This window comes from Pelophylax lessonae (assembly GCF_965119305.1).
Source record: "Pelophylax lessonae genome assembly, chromosome: 3".
NCBI lineage: Eukaryota > Metazoa > Chordata > Amphibia > Anura > Ranidae > Pelophylax > Pelophylax lessonae.
In genome coordinates, this window is record NC_138770.1 from 348,527,101 (window position 1) to 348,549,017 (window position 21,917).

Below are 21,917 nucleotides of genomic sequence, written 5' to 3' on the forward strand. Positions count from 1 at the left end.
TGTAAGAAAATCACTCAATTCCCCTATCGACCCTGACTGTTGTGTTCTCCATTGTGTACTCCCAGTGGAGGAGCACAGTGATAACTGCTAGCAATTATCCCATTTAAAATCAGACAGGCTGGTTGTGCCCAAGTTGATTGATTAACTTGGGTACATTCAGCCTGTCCATACATTGCCGTCTATAGCCGATTTTAATCATATCCCTGACCTCCTTCAGAATCCAGTGACAGCTTGGGAGAACCTGTGGACTGCTATATAAATAAAAGGCAAATTATTTTTGTATAGATATATAAAAAACACAAGTACCCCCCCCATCAGGTGGACTGACAGGGATACCAGGACTTTCACACAAAGGAAGCAATACAAAGAGAACAGGATTATTTTTCATACAGCAGGCACATATCAGGAATATGAAATGTGGGGTTTACATACTCTTTAAAAATATTGGGTAGTTTTCAACCTTTTGCTTTTCTAACTCTTCAAGAAGGTAGTTGCAGCTTGCTTTATCAACTTCACCTGGACTAAAAAGGTTTTGGGAAGGTATAAAAAAGTTAGAGAGAAAATAGTTTTTTAGGCATTTTTGAAAGAATTCAACATATCTATTGAAGCAGATATCCAGGTCTTCCAGCTTCCAATCTTCATCTTTTGGGTACTGAACGCATGCATGCAGTAGAGCAGTCTTTGCTTGGTATGAGTAAAATTGATTCATTCTCCGATTTCCGCTCTCCTTGAGTTGTTTCAGTATATACTTCATCAGTTTAAGACACTGTTTCCTGAAGGATATTTGTACAGTGAGAGCATGCAAAAATCAAATTAAGGCTGTAAGGAAACAAAAAACATGGAAACAGCCTCATATTCTTTTTCATCTGTTGAGGGACACAGGTAGTCCTTGAAGTGTTTGTAAAGGCAGAAGGTTTTTTTTTTTTTTTTTTTAACCTTAATGCATTCTATGCAGTAAGATTAAAAAAAAAAAAAAGCACCCTATGTAGCTCCCACATATACATACCTGAGCTGATCTTGATCCAATGATGTACATGAGAGTAGAGGGCCTTCCGGGTTTTTCACTCTTGATTGGCTCAGATAAAGCAGCAAGAGCCATTGGCTCCCACTGCTGTCAATCAGGGGTGGCTGAGCTTGTGTGTGTTTAATGTCTGAGAGTGGTTTCGAACAAGCACGCTTGAGTGCCCACATAGCAAATGGGGGGGGCAGGAGCGCCAGTGGGAGGCCTGAGAAGCGGGGAATCGAGGCTAAGCTGCAAAACCATTGCACAAAAAAGAGAAAGTATGTTTGTTTTATGAAAAAAAAAAACCCAGGGCTTTACTGTCACTTTAAGTGTTTGGGTTGTGGCGCACCACTTCGTGTCCTCTCTGGGTTCCCCCTCTCTTCACTCTACACTTTCTTGGCTTTCCTTGCTTCTTTCTTCTCTGGTACTTCCAAGATGTATGATATACAGGATTTCTCTCCCATGAGATATTTTAGATACTCTCTTGTTCTTTGATGTGCCTATCAACTTGGTGAGATAATTGCAATGTCTTCTGATACTCGGTCACTAGGTTTTTTGGCAATACCTTATAAGTGTCTATTTACTACTCACTGTTTATGTAAGCCTGTGGCAGGTTTCATTCTGTTATGATGTTACAATATCATTTTATTGTAAAGTCAATTTTTTCATAAAAATTATTGAAAGTTAAATGTCTGGGTTGTACTTCTACAGAAAGATTGGACACTGGCAAAAAAAACAGCGAAAGGGTAGTATAATCGCTACTACAACCAAGCACGCCTCAGGTTTTTGTTCCTTTCCTAGGGAATGGACAGATTTCTTCCGCTTTGATTTATCAACCACTTCCCTACTGTGCTATAGCTGAAAGACTACAGTGCGACTCTCCAATTCTGGCAGGGTGTCCATGGACGTCTTCCTAGAAGCGCCCCCTCCCCCACGCACCTACTGGGCCACACATCAATCGCGCTCTGTGCCCTACACAGATGATCACAGATCGCGGTAAAGGGCAAATCACAGCCGTCCTTTTCCAAGTGATCAGCTGTGTCCAATCACAGCTGGTCACATGTAAAAAGACTTGCCGGTTATTGGCAGTCCTTTCCTCACATGCTGTCTGTGTGAGAAAAGGCTGACCGGATACAGTGAGTACAATCTTTACACTGATAATCAGTGCCCCCTTTTTACTGCCCATCAGTGCACATCCGTAAAGAAAAAATACTTGTTTGCTAAATTTTATAACCAAAACTAAAACTTTTTTCTCTTGCGTCCTCTGACAGACGCAGCCTCTTCCAAGTTTCGTCACTATTGGTTAATGGCGCCCTCTTCAGGAGCAGGCTAGGTAGTGAAACTTCATTAAAAAGCTTTAACCACTTTAGGTCCGCTCACTGTGCTACTACTGCGGCACAGTGGCAGCCCTGGGTCCGGCGACGTACATCTACGTCGCTAGACTCCTAGCTGTCTCGGCGGGCCGAGGCACCGCCTCTCTTTCCCAATCGTCAGGGAAAGTGTGAGAAGACCAGCCCGCTTGTGTAAACAAAGCAGGCTGATCTTCTCTGTGACAGACAGGGAGAGATCACAGGATTCAGCATAGCGGAACCTGCGATCTCTGTCACAGAACCCACACACACACACACACGCACGTCAGTAAGCATGAGGCATACGTTTAACCCCTTGATCACCAACAGTGTTAACCCCTTCCCTGCCAGTGTCATTATTACAGTAACGTGCATATTTATAGCATTGATTACTGTAGTGTCACTGGTCCCCCCCAAAAGTGTCAAAAATGTCAGGGGTCCGATCTGTCTGTCGCAGTCCCACACAAAAAATCGCAGATCGCCGCCATTACTAGTAAAAAAAAAAAAAAAAAAAAAACAATGCCTCCGTGGGATTTGAATATGGTTTTGTCCATTTTGCAACGACCTCCCTTTGAGAATATCAGAGTAATACCTCTGCCTGTGTTGTCCCAGAAAGTTGCTTTTCTGGTAGCTATCACCTCTGCTCGCAGAGTGTCTGAATTGGCGGCTCTATCCTGCCGTTCGCCTTATCTGGACGTCTTTTTTCCCTAAGGTGGTGTCTTCCTTCCAGCTCAATGAAGATATTGTTTTGCCTTTGCTTTGTGCGAAGCCTAAGCATCCCAAGGAATTTGCCTTGCGTTCGTTGGATGTGGTTCGGGCAATCAGGGTTTACCTGTCTGCCACGGAGTCCTTTAGGAAGTCTGATTCTCTTTTTGTCCTTCCTGAGGGACCTCGGAAAGGGTTCGGCTGCGTCTGCTGCAACCATTTCTGAATGGATCAGAAAGACTATTGTTCAGGCCTATTCACTCAAGGATCAGGTGCCTCCTTTCCCTGTGAGGGCACATTCTACTAGAGCTGTGAGTGCCTCTTGGGCTTTTCTCAATCAGGCTTCTGTGGCTCAGGTGTACAAAGCGGCGACTTGGTCGTCTGTGCACACTTTTACCAAATTCTATAAGATTAACGGGATGACATCCTCAAATGCTTCCTTTGGCCGCAAAGTTTTGAGCGCTGCGGTTTGTTGAAGAGACATGTTTTCTCTTCTTGAATTTTTTGTTCTGGAGTTAGCTCCTGTTGGTTGAGCTTTTGTTGCCCTGTTGGCCACGTTTTGTTCTGGCGTTGTTGGCATGCTGCCGTTCTGTTGGTTGCTTCTTTTCCCACCCCTCACACCTGCACTGCTTTGGGACATCCCAATAGTGATGAAACTTTGAAAGACGCAGCCTCTTCTAAGGACATAAGAGAAAATAGAATTTTTGTAAGAACTTACCGTAAAATTATTTTCTCTGACAGACGCAGCCTGACGCAGCCTCTGACAGACGCAGCCCCCGCCCTTCTATTTTGGGGTTGTTGGTCTTCCTGTACTGCTTGCTACGGAACTGATTAGTAAGCTCTAAGTTTCTGAGGGTAATGTCTAGAGGGACAGCCCCTAAGGTGTGTCTAGTTAAAGCTGTTTAATGAAGTTTCACTACCTAGCCTGCTCCTGCAGGGGGTGCCATTACCCAATAGTGATGAAATGTGGAAGAGGCTGCATCTGTCAGAGGACTCAGAGAAAATAATTTTACGGTAAGTTCTTACAAAAATTATATTTTTTAAAAACTTTTGGTTTGTTTCTTTTTCATTTGTTTAGCAAAAAATAACCCAGTGGTGATTAAATACCACCAAAGGAAATTTCTGTCTCAAAGTATGTGATGAAAACTTCATTTAGGTACAGTGTTGCATTTCCATGCAATTGTTATTCAAAGTGTGACAGCACTAAAAGATAAAAATTGGCCTGGGCAGAAAGGGGTTTAAGGTGCTCAGTATTGAAGTGGTTAAAGACTAATTTATTTCACTATCATTTTTTCCCTTTCATTCATTGATGGACGGACACAGCTTTTTAGGATTCTTGACCATTGGGTTATACTGCCCCCTACTGGAGTAGGACACTGGGCAGAAAAAAGAACTTGACTACGCCTATGGGCAGTCCCTTAAATGTTTACCGCAATGCGTATTATTTTATCACGACCTTTTTGCGATGTGTAATAGTCATTTCATATTTTAAAATTTTTTTATATTTTTTGAACAGCAGCATTTAGGTTTTTTCTATTTATTTATACATATATATATATATTCTATATACCCATAGCGCAGTGCAATTTTTCTTATTAGCCTTGGGAATTATTTGCCGTTCCTGCCCCTCATGTTTGACACTGCTTTGGGACGTCCCAATGGTCAAGAATCCTAAGGAGCTATGTCAATGAACAAAAGCGAAAATGGGATTTTTGGTTTACCGTAAAATCCATTTCTCTGCATTCATTGACTGACATGGCACCGACCCCTCTATGGAGCTGTGATACTTATGACACTGCTTGTAACAAAACAAGTACCTATAGCAGAGAGGGAGAGTATACCTCCTGGAACTGCCCATAGGCAGTCAAGTTTTTTTTTTTTCTGCCTAGTGCCCTACTCCTGTGGGGGGCAGTATAACCCAATGGTCAAGAATCCTTCAATGAACGCAGTGAAATGGATTTTACAGTAAGTCAAAAATCCCATTTTTCGTCACCCTAGACTCCCTATCCCACTGCTGGGGGTTTACCCTCAAATCTGCAGCTATGCACAGTAGTCCTCTTCAGCCTGGCTTTTGGCCTGTATATCTGGACTCCAGTAGACTGGATGTTACAGGGCTAGCCTGGAAGTGACCTTCAGCTACTGGGTTCCACGCTTTCCAGACCAAGTTCTTAAACTTATCTGCTTTCAAAATCCAGAGCTACTGCCATTGCCTCTGCGCTTCACTGCCTCTGAAGACAGGTTGGGTCAAGCCAAGCAATGAGAGCTCCCTCGTTATTGGTTGCTGTGCATGATTATTTTCTCTTCCTACTGGCTTTAGCTGTTGAAGAGGTTAAAGCTGTGGGAATCAGCGATGTCCTCCACAGGGTAGAGTTTTATGCGCACTTAACGCTTTCTCTCTGGAGGAATAACTCCCTACTGCTTGTAAATACCACATGGATATTCAGTTCATTTCTGCTGCTGGCCTATGATACCTTTGGTCACTTTTGGCTACTGACCCTCACCTGCTAGCAGCTTGCTAGATTTTGCGAGTACTTTGAGCAAAGTTAACCATGCTGCATGTCCAATTTCAGACATGGGGGGGGGGGGGGATCATGGGCAGTTTCCTGCTTTAATACATGTCTTGAGCAATGTTCCACTAATGGGTCAGGGAGTGCTTGCAGGGTGGCTATTGATGGTGCTGGTCCCCCCCCCCCCCCCAGAATATCTTAGTTCGAATGAGGCTGCTTCCTCTGCTGTCTCATCTGAGGTTTTTACCATATTAATGCAGGATTTTTTGACCCAGTTTAAACAGTTGTTTGCTAACTCTGATCAGAGTCAACAAATGTGCTCCCCTTCCCATTTTATCATATTCTATTTCAAGTTCTTAACTGATGATCTTACCTGAGTAGTCACAGCCTACTTCCATTACTTCCAAATTAAAGGAGAGCAATTCAACTCATCGATACTGCGCACACCAAACATAATAATCAGCCTTTTGCTTCTACCAGTGCTGTCTTTGTCTTGGGCCCTAGGGCAACAAATAGTTCCCCTTTGCACATGATTTTCCAACTTTACCTTAATTGAAAACACCCTGATAAGTTGCTCTCTTGCATGCCCCACTGTATCTATTTGTGAGAAGTTCAGAAGTGATCAGTTTCAATGGTGAGTCTGGCTGCGTCTTGCCTTAACAAAGTAACTTCCATACCGGCAAATTATGCACTTCCTGATATCACCAGGGGTTCTACTGGTGGAAAGAGCACCCATTATCCCTAGCAGAAGCTAAGGAGCAGGTGCCATTTATTGCCCTTTCATTTCTCCAATCCCTCAAATTCTTTTTTTTTTTTTTTTTTTTTTTTACTTCTCCAACCTTGGTTTGCTGTACACACCCAAAGTCTGGCAAATCCTCTGATAAGCCCTACTCCACATAAATGTGTGTCCCCACTTTCCAGACTGGATGGGACATCTGTTTGCCGATGCTTAGTAAACTTGAATTCCAGATTATTGGATGCAGGATATGGTGTCAATAGGATTTCATTCCCTCTCCTAGCATTCTCGCTTCAACCTTGTGTCTCTGTAGGGAGATCACCATGTGGCCCTCTGGTCTTCTGGACCAAAGATGGCATTGGCTAAGTTGCAGCAGCAGAATGGTTTCAGTGGTTTTACTCAAACCCATTAACTGCTCTCAAAGTCAAAGGGGGCATGTACCCCATCTTGGATCTCAATACACTCAATGTTTTAATTTGTGCTGAAAAGTTTGTGCTAGAAGGCAATAAGAAATTTGGGAGGATTCAAACAGAAAGGCTTTGTCTTTTGTGGACATTAAAGCTAGCACATAGATTTTTCCCTTCTTTCCAGCAAATCAATGATTACTACACTATGCGGTTGAACCTAAAATTACCAGTTAACGACCCTGCCCTTCAGCCTCTTTTCTGTACCAGGGGTGTTCACCAAGGTACAGGCTCCAGTGTTCTCTTGGCATCCTTATTGTGGGCTACCTAGACAACCTCCTGTTAAAAGAACAGTTTTCAAGGGCTCTGTCTGACCAGAGATCAGAGATTCAGAAAGGTTCTTGAACCTTTAGAAATCGCCACTGAAAAGCTCTAATCACTTGGATATCTGGGTCTGGTACAGGACACATCTCAGTGACAAGAGTTTTCCCTTCCTAGAAGATGCTTCAGGTTCTCTGGTCTTGTCATCACACTTCAATCAAGTAGCCATGTAACTTTGCTTCTGCATGTCAGTGTTGAGGCTGATGGTAGTCTTCTTTGAGGCAGTTCCTTTTGCACAATATCTCTGCCCAATATACTCTAGACGCGTGCAATGCAACATTTTGTCATTGTGACAAATCCGTCCTGTCTCTGGAAAGATTTGGTTGACAGCAAAAGCTAGGCTACTCCTGGCCTGGTGTCTCAGGAATAAGGTTCTGGAGTCGGGAATCCTTTATTCACACCTTTTGGAAGATTCTCAAAAAGCCTGTTGGGCTGGGGAGGCAGAGTTCTATAGCACCCTGTCAGTACAAAGGAATTTCATCTCTTACAAAACAGCTGGAGCTTCAGGTGATTTGGCCATTTTTTTTTTTTTTATAAGCATTGGACCCACCTACTGGAGAGCCCTCTGATCCATATTGATTCCATTTCATACTGTTGGCCTCAAACATTTTTTTTTTTTTTTTAAGGCTTTGTACAGTAGTCTCTGACTCTGGTTCTCTCTGCACTTCAGAAACTACTATTGAACTCAGACATCTATTGATATCTTATTCTCTCACCAAGCAGGTAGATTTCCTTGTAGCCACCTCTGTTATTTGAACTGCAAACCTTACAGAAAAAACTTTTGATTTTGATCCGTGAGCACGTCTTGGGTTTTTGGAATTAAGCAACTGGTTTTCAGATTCAGTGCATCTGCAAAGTATTCAGTGCTTCATTTTTTCCACATTTTATGTTACAGCCTTATTTCAAAATGAGTTAAATAAATTTTTTTCCTCAAAATTCTACAAACAATACCCCATAATGACAACATGAAAAAGGTTTGTTTGAAATCTTTGCAAATTTATTAAAAATAAAAAACAAAAAATTATCTACTTGATTGTCACAGCAAAGGCTGTAAATAATTAATATTGAGCTCAGGTGCATCCTGTTTCCACTGATCATCCTTGGACTGTTTCAACAACTTGATTGGCGTCCACCTGTGGTAAATGCAGTTGGTTGGACATGATATGGAAAGGCACACACCTGTCTATATAAGGTTTCACAGTTAATGATGCAAGTCAAAGCACAAACCAAGCCATGAAAACCAAGGAATTGTCTGTAGACATCTGAGACAGGATTGTATCAAGGCACAGATCTGGGTTAAGGGTACAGAAATATTCTGCAGCATTGAAGGTCCCAATGAGCACAGTGGTTTCCATCATCCATAAATGGAAGAAGTTTGAAACCACCAGGACTCTAGAGTGGGCCGCCTGGCCAAACTTAGTGATCAGGAGAGAAGAGCCTTAGGGAGGTGACCAAGAACCTGATGGTCACTCTGACAGAGGTCCAGTTTTTCTCTGAAGAGAGGAGAACCTTCCCGAAGAACAACCATCGCTGTAGCACTCCCAACAATCAGGCCTGTATGGTAGAGTGGCCAGACCAAAGCCAATTCTCGGTAAAAGGCACATGACCGCCCACCCGGATTTTGCCAAAAAGGCACCTGAAGGACTCGAAGACCATGACAAACAAAGTTCTCTGGTCTGATGAAACAAATATTGAACTCTTTGGCCTGAATGGCAAGCGTCCTGTCTGGAGGAAACAAGGCACCGCTTATCACCTGGCCAATACCATCCCTACAGCGAAGCATGGTGGTGGCAGCATCATGCTGCAGGGATGTTTTTCAGCGGCAGGAATTGGGAGACTAGTCAGGATTGAGGGAAAGATGAATGCAGCATTGTACAGAGACTTCCTTCATGAAAATCTGCTCCAGAGCGCTCTGGACCTCAGACTGGGGCAAAGGTTCACCTTCCAACAGCACAACAACCCTAAGCACACAGCCAAGATAACAAAGGAGTGACTACAGGACAACTTACATAGTTACATAGTTAGTGAGGTTGAAAAAAGACATCAGTCCATCCAGTTCAACCTATGATGTGTGTGTGTGTTTGCTTTCAACCGTACATTGTATACCCCTGTATGTTGTGGTCTCTAAGGTGCCCATCTAATAGTTTTTTGAAACTATCAATGCTCCCTGCTGATACGACTGCTTGTGGAAGAGAATTCCACATCCTTACCGCTCTTACAGTGAAGAACCCCTTACGCACTTTAAGGTTAAACCGCCTTTCCTCTAGTTTTAGTGAGTGGCCACGTGTCTTATTGTATCTCCTTTCTCTGAATAGTTTGTTCCTTATGCTAGGGTCGCCAGTACAGTATTTGTACATTGATATCATATCCCCCCTCAATCGTCTCTTCTCCAGAGAGAATAGGTTCAGTGCTTGTAGCCTTTCCTCATAGCTGATGTCCTCCATTCTCCTAATCATTTTTGTTGCCCTTCTCTGGACTTTCTCTAGTTCCAGCACATCCTTCCCGAGGACCGGTGCCCAGAACTGGACAGCATACTCCAGATGTGGCCGGACCAGAGTCTTGTAGAGTGGGAGAATCTCTTTTTCTCTGTCGCTCATTGACAGACGTAGTCCTCGTTGATTACTAACAACTCAGGTTATGCTGCCCTCTACAGGAGTAGGACTAGACAGGAAAAAAAACATTCTGGCCACACCTTAGGGGCAGTCCCAGAGGGTATATTCTCTCTGCTACAGCAAATCAGTTTTTTTCTGTCTAGTTAGGAGTAAGGACCTAGATGCCTTGCTAGGATCTTCGGTCCTGGCAGGATTTTTTTTCTTAGAAAGATTTTTTAGACAGCTTTTTTCTCCAGTGCTCCTGTGAGATCTTCAAGCAAGAAAGCTGGAACTGGGCGACGGGCTGGATGTTGAGATCCAGTGGTCACCCCAGTTCAGCCTACGAGCGCGTGCAGGCCATAGCTCCGCGCTGGGTCGGCCGCGACATAGTCCCACTAGACGGGGACTGACCCTGCGAGTTAAACGTCTCGCTTAAACGCCAATGACCATGAGTCACGGCGTCCGTATTGGTCGACAGCCCTCCCACCACGGTGGAGAGGGGTACTGTCAGGAGTTGGCGCCCGCCTGGTTCCGGTATGGTGAGTAGTATGTTCCCCCTTTTCCCCCTGACGGGTTTGTGGTGAACGCGGGCCCCTCTCTGAAATGTAAGGATGGGTCTCCCCTCTATCCTATAACATGTCACAGATCCCCCTATTTGAGTGTGATTTTTGTGAACAAGAAACCAGGAGGCTTGGTTTGGGAGCTGACAATCTATGTCATTTCAAAACTGTAAAGATAACTGAAGTCAGTGGCAGTACTAGAATATTACTGTGGTAGCATAAGGTATCCTACATGTCAGAGGTGTTCACAGGGCGATGTCTATGCATGTATAACTGCAGTCCAGATCGCATTCCTCCAGCAAGGGCAGGCTGCCTTCCGACGGCCCACGGACCGCATGCGGCCCGCCAGGGTCCGGTACCGCCGGCCAGGCTGATCACCATTAGGGTGAAGGTTTGTGGGGCCGAGATACTCCCGCAGGCCGCCAGACACGCCGTTATCCTGTACAGGCCGCCGCCATTGTCTGGCAGATCGCACGAGGCCGCCATATTGGCGTAGCCTCGTGTCTCCAGCATGGGGGCGGCCATGTTTGAGGTGACCAAAACACCTCGTGGAGCTAGGGGAGGCGCCGGAAGGCGTGCAAAGGGGCGGAGCCGCCTCCTTTTTACCCGGGAAGCCAGCCAAAGACTTCCTGTCTGTTATAGACAGTGCTGAAACAAGTTGCATTTGAAACTCTGAGCATCAAGTGGTGAGCCTTGGGGTCTATCTCTCTCTCTCGCTCTGCAGGGGTCCCTAAGCAGGTAACACTGAGGGGCATTGTGGCGCTGGGGGTCTGAAAAAAAAAAAAAGGTTTTATTTTTTTTGGCAATTGATATTTTTCCGGGTAGTGTCTGGAATTATCATGGACCCTGCCACACAGGTACCCCCACCTGTTTCCCTCGAGGTGGCCACGGGACCCGCCAGTGCACAGAGTATGGATGCATTTACAGCAGTTTTGGAGTCTTTGGTGGCTCGGGTGGAGACGACCTGTCAGGAACGGGGGTCAAGAAAGCGACCCCCGCCTACCCCTATATCATCTGATACTTCAGATTCTGAGATGGTCATTGCAGCTGCAGGTCCCTCTGCAGGGGCTGTTGTCTCAGGTAAAGTTCCCTCAGACAGTGAGGAGGACGTTCTTGCTTCCGCCATAGCACAAGAAGAAGCATTGGTGGACGCACTAGTTGTGGCGGTTCGGGAAACCTTAAGACTTGAGGTTTTACCGGCAGAGGCAACTGAAATGAAAATTCCCTTTGGTACTAGCAAACCTACCAAGACGGTGAAGGTTTTTCCTTTACCCAAATGTTTTGGTAATAAGATTAAAGAGGAATGGGATCATTCAAAGCGTACCTTTACTATTTCCAAGCGCATTGCTAGACGCTATCCGTTTGAGGAATCCCTCATTAAGAAATGGACGGTACCACCAGTGGTGGATCCACCTATTTCCAGACTGAATAAAGCCACGGTTATTCCGGTGGAGGACGCTTCGTCCTTTAAGGATTCGGTGGATTGGAAGATAGAAGCGGAGTCCCGCACTATCTTTTCCCTGATAGGGTCAGCCTTTAGACCAGTAATTGTCATTGGTCTAGTTTCTCAGACATTAACGGAATGGGCGAGATTGGTGCGCCAGGACCTGAAGGGGAAAGGTATCCCCCAGGCAACATCTGATTTGATGGAACAGATTATACAAGGACTACAGTTTGTCTGTGACGCAGCCTTGGATGCCACCCCCCTATTAGGGCATGCATCTATGTCAGCGGTAATCCTCAGACGTGTGCTGTGGTTAAAATGCTGGTCAGCGGACCTAGGTTCCAAAAAGACCTTGGCGAATCTCCCCTTTCAGGGGAATCGCCTATTTGGGGCCACCCTAGATGAGATCATTAAGGATGTCACTGGGGGCAAAAGCACTTTTGCCACAGGCTGCTAAAGCTAAAGGACCTCGTAACAAGCGTGGACCTTTCTTTGCCGCTCATAAAGGGTTCGATTGCTCTGCTGGAGCGAACGGGAAAGGCAAAACCCCTCTAGGAGGGTTCAAGAAGCGCTGGTCGGACAAACAAAAAACCGACTCAGCCAAACCTGAAGCTAAGGCTTACACAGCCTGAAGGTGCGCCCCCACCCGGCTTGAGGGTGGGGGGACGTCTTCACCGGTATTCAGAGCCCTAGATCGAGCATCGATCACTGCTACCGGTGCGATTCTTCCCTTCCAACATTTAAGTACTACAGGGAGCGGTAGTTACCGTTCCCTGAACAGATCATTTTCTTTACCTTTTCCAAAGATTAGTCTCAGTTCCCCACAGGAATCGGATCCGGTTGAGCAGACAGACCAAGGAGCCTCTAGCCGGGTGACTTCGGTCTCTAATGTTCAACCAGGAGAAATCATCACTCCTGATAGGAATCAGGTGTCTGATAAATGTGTGGGAACAGAGAACGATCAGACTTTGTCGGATTGCCTGGGCCAGGTAGCTCTAGGGCAGCCTGGTTCGGATCCAGTCAGACAACATCAGGGTGATGACTTAAGTCGATCACCAAGGATTTCACCATCTGTGTCTTCTTCAGAGCATCCCGGAGGCGCGGAGATTGGTAACGCGCGCCCACGATCCTCCAGCGGACGCAGCGGACGCAGCAGACGCGCTGAACGGCCTGTTAAGGCAGTGTCAGCTATTAGAGGTATTCCCTCCCCTCAGATTGCTGCTGAGATTTCTCCGCAGGATGGAGATGGAGGGAACTCCAGTTATCCTGGAAATTCTAGGCTAGCCTCGTCAAGCCGGTCAGGTCGACTTGGACATGCTAGTCGTGAACGCTCCTTGGAGACTTCCTCTCAGGGAGGGTCTGCGGTCTCAAGGACCGATCTTCCATTGTGCTTTACAGTCGCTGGTTTTAATGGCCTGGCCATTGACACCCAGGTACTGAAGGACAGAGGGTTGTCAGCTTCAGTTATTCCTACTCTAATTAAGGCAAGGAAAGCGACTTCCAGCAAGGTCTATTATCGCACATGGAAGACTTATATCGCGTGGTGTGAATCTTTGGGATTTCCTCCACGTACCTATTCGGTGACCCGGATCTTGGCTTTTCTGCAAAAGGGGGTTGAGCAGAAACTATCCTTGAGCGCCATCAAGGGTCAGGTTTCAGCATTAGCAATCTTCTTTCAGAAGCCCTTGGCGACTCATTCCTTGGTGCGGAATTTCATTCAGGGGGTGCGGCACCTGGCTCCACCAGTCCGCGCGCCCTTACCGCCCTGGGATCTTAATTTGGTTTTGTCGGTTCTGCAGAAACCTCCCTTTGAAAACATCAGGGAGATTCCCTTGCTTACTTTATCCCAGAAGGTGGCCTTCTTGGTGGCTATCACTTCTGCACGTAGGGTGTCAGAACTGGCTGCATTATCATGCCAGTCCCCATATTTAGTGGTTCATAGGGATAAGGTAGTTCTTCATCCAAAGCCATCCTTTCTTCCAAAGGTGGTTTCAGACTTTCATCTGAATGAAGATATTGTGCTACCTTCCTTGTGTCCTCAGCCCAATCATCATCGGGAACATGCGTTGCATTCCTTGGATGTGGTTCGGGCAATCAGGGTATACCTGAAGGCTACGGAATCGTTCCGTGAAACTGATTCACTTTTTGTGATAACGGATGGCCCCAGAAAGGGGTTGCCTGCATCTGCCACGACTATCTCCAAATGGATTAGACAGACGGTGGTACAGGCTTATTCTATTAAGGGTCGGAATCCTCCGTTCCCTGTTAAGGCGCACTCCACTCGAGCGCTCAGTACTTCCTGGGCCTACCGCCATCAGGCATCAGTGGTCCAGGTGTGTAAGGCGGCCACCTGGTCGTCGGTACATACCTTTACAAAATTTTATAAAATTGATGTGATGGCATCGGCGGATGCCTCATTTGGCCGCAAGGTTTTGCAGGCCGCAATTTGAGGAGACCGGTGGTCTACCTCGAGGGTTTTTTTCCGTTGGAATTTCTGTTGAGTCTCATCTTTGATTGATGAGCCTTTAGAACTTCTAGTTGGCACCGGTTGGGCCTTCTAGATTGGATTTTGATTTCCATTTTCCCACCCCTCATTTGTGGTAGTGCTTTGGGACGTCCCGAGTTGTTAGTAATCAACGAGGACTACGTCTGTCAATGAGCGACAGAGAAAAATGGATTTTTGTAAAATCTTACCGTAAAATCCTTTTCTCTTAAGCTCATTGACAGACGTAGTACCCGCCTCTCTGTTTTTGAGTTGGGTTGGGTTAAATTCTCTAAACACTGCTTTGTGACATAACTGATTTGCTGTAGCAGAGAGAGAGAGGATATACCCTCTGGGACTGCCCCTAAGGTGTGGCCAGAATGTTTTCTTTCCTGTCTAGTCCTACTCCTGTAGAGGGCAGTATAACCCGAGTTGTTAGTAATCAACGAGGACTACATCTGTCAATGAGCTTAAGAGAAAAGGATTTTATGGTAAGATTTTACAAAAATCCATTTATTTCTGGAGTGAATCCCCTTTTTTATACATCCCAGTATTCTGTTGGCTTTGCTTGCGGCGGCTTGGCATTGCATGCCACTGCCAAGCCTGTTGTCTACCAGTACCCCCAAGTCCTTTTCCATCCTAGACTCACCCAGAGGTTTCCCCCCTAGTGAGTAGCTTGCTTTCTGGTTTCTGGCCCCCAGGTGCATTACTTTACATTTTTCAACATTAAACCTCATCTGCCATGTAGTTGCTCACCCCGTTATTTTGTTGAGGTCCGCTTGCAAGGTTTTCACATCCTGCATAGAAGATATTGGCAAGCCTAGTTTAGTATCTGCAAATACTGATATTGTACTAGATATCCCTTCCTCTAGATCATTTATGAATAAATTAAACAGGATTGGTCCCAGGACAGAACCCTGGGGGACCCCACTTTCCACACCCTCCCAATCCGAGTACTCCCCATTAATCACCACCCTCTAGACTCTCCCCTGGAGCCAGTTCTCTATCCAGGTACTCACCTTATGGTCCATACCTACCTTACTTAGTTTGTACAGTAAGCGTTTGTGGGGAACGGTGTCAAAGGCCTTTGCAAAGTCCAGATACACCACATCCACAGGCTTTCCCTTATCTAGGTGGCAGCTCACTTCATCGTAGAAGGTTAATAGATTGGTTTGGCAAGAACGATTTTTCATGAATCCATGCCGATTACTACTTATAATACCGTTTTCATTACTAAAGTCTTGTAAGTGGTCCCTTAACATCCCCTCCAAAATTTTGCAGACTACTGATGTTAGGCTGACCGGCCTATAGTTACCCGGGATACATCTCGGACCCTTTTTAAATATTGATACCACGTTGGCTTTTTCCCAATCAGCTGGCACCATACCCATCTGTAAACTATCCTTAAAGATCAAGAATAATGGTCTGGCAATCACCTGGCTGAGCTCATTAAGAACCCTCGGGTGCAAGCCATCCGGTCCCGGGGATTTATTTATGTTAAGTTTCTCTAGTTTAGCTCTAAGTCTATCTTCTGTTAGCCATGGCGGCACTTCCTGAGGTGTATTATTTAGTTTGGCCTTACAAGCAAGCTTCGTGTAGCCCCCCGATTCTTTTGTGAAGACTGAAGAGAAGAAATTATTTAACACTTCCGCCTTTTCTCTGTCCTCAGTGGCCATATTTCCTTTATCGTCTTTTATGGGGCCAATGTGTTCTGGCCTCACTTTCTTACTGTTTATATACTTAAAGAATTTCTTGGGGTTCTTTTTACTCTCCTCCGCTATATGTCTCTCGTGTTCTATTTTAGCCGCCCTGATTTCATCTTTACATTTCTTATTACATTCTTTGTAATGCTTAAATGTTGCCAATGACCCCTCAGTCTTGTATTTTTTGAAAGCCTTTTCTTTAGCACTAATATACATTTTTATGTTGGAGTTTAGCCACCCAGGGTTTAGTTTTGCTCTTTTAAATTTATTTCCCTTTGGAATGCACTGGCCAATCCCCTTGTTAAGTATGCTCTTGAAGCACTCCCATTTTTCCTCCGTGTTCTTTGTTCCCAGGGTTCTATCCCATTTGATATTTTCTAGCAGCGAGCGCAGTTTAGGGAAATTGGTTCTTTTGAAATTCAGTGTCCTTATATTACCCTTGTGTTTCCTATTACTGTAATTAATACTGAAACCAATTGACCTATGGTCACTGTTTCCTAAGTTGTCCCATATTTCTATATCCGTGAGCAGGTCTGTATTGTTGGTAATCAGTAGGTCAAGTACCGCATTGTTTCTTGTCGGTGCATTCACCATCTGACCCATGAAATTGTCCTGCAAAACATTTAGGAACTGCCTAGCCTTGGCTGAGTGTGCGGTTCCTTCTGCCCAGTCTATATCTGGATAAAGTCCCCCATTATAATGACATTTCCCATCCTTGCTGCCAATCCTATCTGTAACATGAGGTCCGCCTCACCCTCCTCCCTCTGGTTCACAACTCTGTGAATGTCTTTAAGTGGCCCAGCCAGAGCCCAGACCTTCAACCCGATTAAACATCCCTGGAGAGATCTGAAAATGGTTGTGCACCGACGCTCCCCAGCCAACCTAATGGAGCTTTGAGTGGTCCTGCAAAGAAGAATGGGAGAAACTGCCCAAAAACAGGTGTGCCAAGTTTGTAGCATCATACTCAAAAAGACTTGAGACTGTAATTGGTGCCAAAGGTACTTCAACAAAGTATTGGGAAAAGGCTGGGAATACTTATGTACATTTTTTTTTTTGTTTTTTTATTTTAATACATTTGCAAAGATTTCAAACAAACTTTTTTCACCTGGTCATTATGGGGTATTGTTTGTAGTATTTAAAAGGAAAACAATTCATTTAATCCATTTTGGAATAAGGCTGTAACATAACAAAATGTTGAAAAAAGAAAAGCAATGAGAATATTTTCCGAATGCACTGTATGTAAGGCTGCCATCTGGCATTATGGTCACACATTCTCCAGGTTCTAGCAGGTGCACATTTTTACCTCATCTGATGCCGGCTTCAAACGTAAGGTTTTTTTCAGACAGCATTGATATATCTGTGGTTAGCCGATCCAAAAGTGATTGGAGCACTTTTACGGAAAGCTGTGATCCTGGTATGACCACTTGCTGCCCGGGAGGTTTATATATATATATATATACAGTGCCTTGCAAAATTATTCGACCCCCTTGAACTTTTTGACCTTTTGCCACATTTCAGGCTTCAAACATAAAGATATAAAACTGTCATTTTTTGTGAAGAATCAACAAGTGGGACACAATCATGAAGTGGAACGAAATTTATTGGATATTTCAAACTTTTTTAACAAAAAACGGAAAAATTGGGCGTGCAAAATTATTCAGCCCCTTTACTTTCACTGCAGCAAACTCTCTCCAGAAGTTCAGTGAGGATCTCTGAATGATCCAATGTTGACCTAAATGACTAATGATGATAAATAGAATCCACCTGTGTGTAATCAAGTCTCCGCATATATGCACCTGCACTGTGATAGTCTCAGAGGTCCGTTTAAAGCGCAGAGAGCATCATGAAAAACAAGGAACACACCAGGCAGGTCCGAGATAATGTTGTGGAGAAGTTTAAAGCTGGATTTGGTTACAAAAAGATTTCCCAAGCTTTAAACATCCCAAGGAGCACTGTGCAAGCGATAATATTGAAAAAGAAGGAGTATCCGACCACTGCTAAGCTACGAAGACCTGGCCGTCCCTCTAAACCCTCAGCTCATACAAGGAGAAGACTGATCAGAGATGCAGCCAAGAGGCCCATGATCACTCTGGATGAACTGCAGAGATCTACAGCTGAGGTGGGAGACTCTGTCCATAGGACAACAATCAGTCGTATACTGCACAAATCTGGCCTTTATGGAAGAGTGGCAAGAAGAAAGCCATTTCTTAAAGATATCCATAAAAAGTGTTGTTTAAAGTTTGCCACAAGCCAACTGGGAGACACACCAAACATGTGGAAGAAGGTGCTCTGGTCAGATGAAACCAAAATCAAACTTTTTGGCAACAATGCAAAACGTTATGTTTGGCGTAAAAGCAACACAGCTCATCACCCTGAATACACCATCTCCACTGTCAAACATGGTGGTGGCAGCATCATTGTTTGGGCCTGCTTTCATTCAGCAGGGACAGGGAAGATGGTTAAAATTGATGGGAAGATGGATGGAGCCAAATGCAGGACCATTCTGGAAGAAAACCTGATGGAATCTGCAAAAGACCTGAGACTGGGACGGAGATTTGTCTTCCAACAAGACAATGATCCAAAACATAAAGCAAAATCTACAATGGAATGGTTCACAAATAAACATATCCAGGTGTTAGAATGGCCAAGTCAAAGTCCAGACCTGAATCCAATCGCGAATCTGTGGAAAGAACTGAAAACTGCTGTTCACAAACGCTCTCCATCCAACCTCACTGAGCTCGAGCTGTTTTGCAAGCAGGAATGGGCAAAAATTTCAGTCTCTCGATGTGCAAAACTGATAGAGACATACCCCAAGCGACTTACAGCTGTAATCGCAGCAAAAGGTGGCGCTACAAAGTATTAACTTAAGGGGGCTGAATAATTTTGCACGCCCAATTTTTCAGTTTTTTATTTGTTAAAAAAGTTTGAAATATCCAATAAATTTCATTCCACTTCATGATTGTGTCCCACTTGTTGTTGATTCTTCCCAAAAGATTACAGTTTTATATCTTTATGTTTGAAGCCTGAAATGTGGCAAAAGGTCGAAAAGTTCAAGGGGGCCGAATACTTTCGCAAGGCACTGTACATACACACACTAGGCAGCAAGCAGTTAATGGATGAGAGAGAACGTATTTACCAAAAAATCCTTTTTAGAAGTCCATTGAGGGGCAGAGGTACCCAGCCCACTGTGTTTTGTGATTATACTTTCCATATTGCTTTGCTACAAACTTGAGCCATACTGGTGGTAGGAGGGATTATATTTGCCATTGTTTAATCCTATAGGTAGCGGTATAACATGAAGGCCTAAACATTTGAAAAAAACACATTATATTTGTATACAGTATCTCACAAAAGTGAAAACACCCCTCACATTTCTGTAAATATTTTATTATGTATTTTAATGTGACAACACTGAAGAAATGACACTTTGCTACAATGTAAAGTAGTAAGTGTACAGTTTGTAGAACAGTGTAAATTTTCTGTCCCCTCAAAATAACTCAACACAGCCAATAATATATAAACTGCTGGCAACAAATGTGAGTACACCCCAAAGTGAAAATGACCAAATTGGGCCCAATTAGCCATTTTCCCCCTCTGATGGCATGTGACTCGTTAGTGTTACAAGGTCTCAGGTGTGAATGGGGAGCAGGTGTGTTAAATTTGGTGTTATCGCTCTCATTCTCTCAAACTGGTCACTGGAAGTTCAACATGACACCTCATGGCAAAGAACTCTCTGAGGATCTGAAAAAAAAGAATTGTTGCTCTACATAAAGATGGCCTAGGCTAAAAGAAGATTGCCAAGACCCTAAAACTGAGCTGCAGCACGGTCGCCAAGACCATACAGCAGTTTAACAGGACAGGTTCCACTCAGAACAGGCCTCGCCATGGTTGGCCAAAAGGTTTGAGTGTCCGTGCTCAGCATCGTATCCAGAGGTTGTCTTTGGGAAATAGATGTATGAGTGCTGTCAGCAATGCTGCAGAGGTTGAAGGGGAGGGGGGGGGGGGGGTCAGCCTGTCAGTGCTCAGACCATACGCCGCACACTGCATCAAATTGGTCTGCATGGCTGTCATCCCAGAAGGAAGCCACTTCTAAAGATGATACACAAGAAAGCCTGCGTACAGTTTGCTGGAGACAAGTAAACGAAGGACATGGATTACTGGAACCATGTCCTGTGGTCTGATGAGAGACCAAAATAAACTTGTTTGGTAGAGATGGTGTCAAGTGTTTGAGGCAGCAACCAGGTGAGGAGTACAAAGACAAGTGTGTCTTGCTTACAGTCAAGCATGGTGGTGGGAGTTTCTTGGTCTGGGGCTGAATGAGTGCTGCTGGCACTGGGGAGTTACAGTTCATTGAGGGAACCATGAATGCCAACATGTACTGTGACATACTGAAGCAGAGCATGATCCCCTCCCTTCAGAGACTGGGCCGCTGGGCAGTATTCCAACATAATGACCCAAAACACACCTCCAAGATGACCACTATCTTGTTAAAGAAGCTGAGGGTAAAGGTGATGGACTGGCCAAGCATGTCTCCAAACCTAAACCCTATTGAGCATCTGTGGGGCATCCTCAAACAGAGGGTGGAAGAGCGCAAGGTCTCCAACATCCACCAGCTCCGTGATGTCATCATGGAGGAGTGGAAGAGGACTCCAATGGCAACCTGTGAAGCTCTGGTGAACCTCATGCCCAAGAGGGTTAAGGCAGTGCTGGAAAATAATGGTGGCCACACAAGATATTGACACTATGGTCCCAATTTGGACATTTTCACTTAGGGTGTACTCACTTTTGTTGCCAGCTGTTTAGACAATAATGGCTGTGTTGAGTTATTTTGAGGGGACAGCATATTTACACTGTTATACATGCTGTACACTCACTACTTTTATATTGTAGCAAAGTGTAATTTCTTTGGGGTTGTCGCATGAAAAGTTATGATAAAATATCTGGCATCTACTTGATTATATCTATGGATAATATCCTTTTGTGATACTCACTTTATACCTAATTTGTTATGTTATACTGTTTATTACTCCAAAGTCTAGCGGCTGCGTCCGCATTTCTTTGTTATACTTTAAAATACCAATAAAAATAATAAAAAAAGTTATAATAAAATATTTACAAGAATGCGAGGGATGTACTCACTTTTGTGAGATACTGTATAGTCTCATGGTAAACAAGCACATCTAGATTTCAGAGACTGTCCCATGGACAGTTCAAGCTTCCCCTCATTAACATATTAAGCAGTAAAGTCACCTCTGCACTACATCCAATCAAAGCAGTGAAGTCACCTCTGCACTACATCCATTAAAGAACACTTTGCCAAGCAGGCGACCTCTAGTGTTCACAATACAGCAGAGCATTTGCTCACCGCGGTACCTTAAAACTAGTGGATATTACTGTAATGTGATCCCTTGTGTATAATAAAAATATATGCATAGTTGCACTGGTTCAAGTTGGACCAATGTAACTATGTAAAGTTATTCATACCGGGAATTCTTCTTGAAGTACTTTTATTTAGCTATTTATATATTTTAATATCTAGAAAGTGACAGAATATGTTCTTAAAAAATGTCATATACACTTCTGGAACACTACAGATATAAATGTGTTGTAAGTCAGAATTTCAGCCAGCAGTGAAGGTCAAAGTGAGATCAAGATCACAAATAGCAGTGAAGATCTAGTATACTATACCAATCTAGATCAAATTCTGATGCACTTTACGCAGAGCTTAAAATATAAGCTGGAGCTGTAATTGTTGTAAATATGTCTGTAGCACTATTTCCACCACTAACCTGCAGCACATGGATCCTTGACGCTCACAGCAGGTTTTTGCACTTCCGTGATGACTTATTATATCTTTTTCAATATTTGAAAAGGAAATACGCCAAGTATCTGGAAAAAAGGGAACAGTCATCTGCATGAACAGAACTACATGAAACAAATGATGCTAGAACTGTGTGAAATGGGAGGTTTGCAGCATACTAATTGACAAAGAAATTCACTGTATTGTATTGTAAGCACAAGTGCATCTATTTTGTATAATGGTTTTGCAGTG

General features: G+C 44.2%; 1 protein-coding gene across 1 annotated transcript in view; it reads right to left on the reverse strand.

Annotated features, from left to right (window-relative positions):
• Nucleotides 1–326: 326 nt before the first annotated feature.
• LOC309549559 (cyclic GMP-AMP synthase-like) overlaps nt 327–21,917 on the reverse strand; it is a 65,491-nt gene continuing 43,900 nt past the window's right edge. The window contains exons 5-6 of the mRNA XM_082249919.1: nt 21,655–21,754; nt 327–773 (exon numbers count right to left, since the gene is read on the reverse strand). Coding sequence (XP_082106045.1) covers nt 425–773; nt 21,655–21,754 — 449 coding nt within the window. The 3' untranslated portion in view covers nt 327–424. The remainder of the gene's footprint in view (nt 774–21,654; nt 21,755–21,917) is intronic.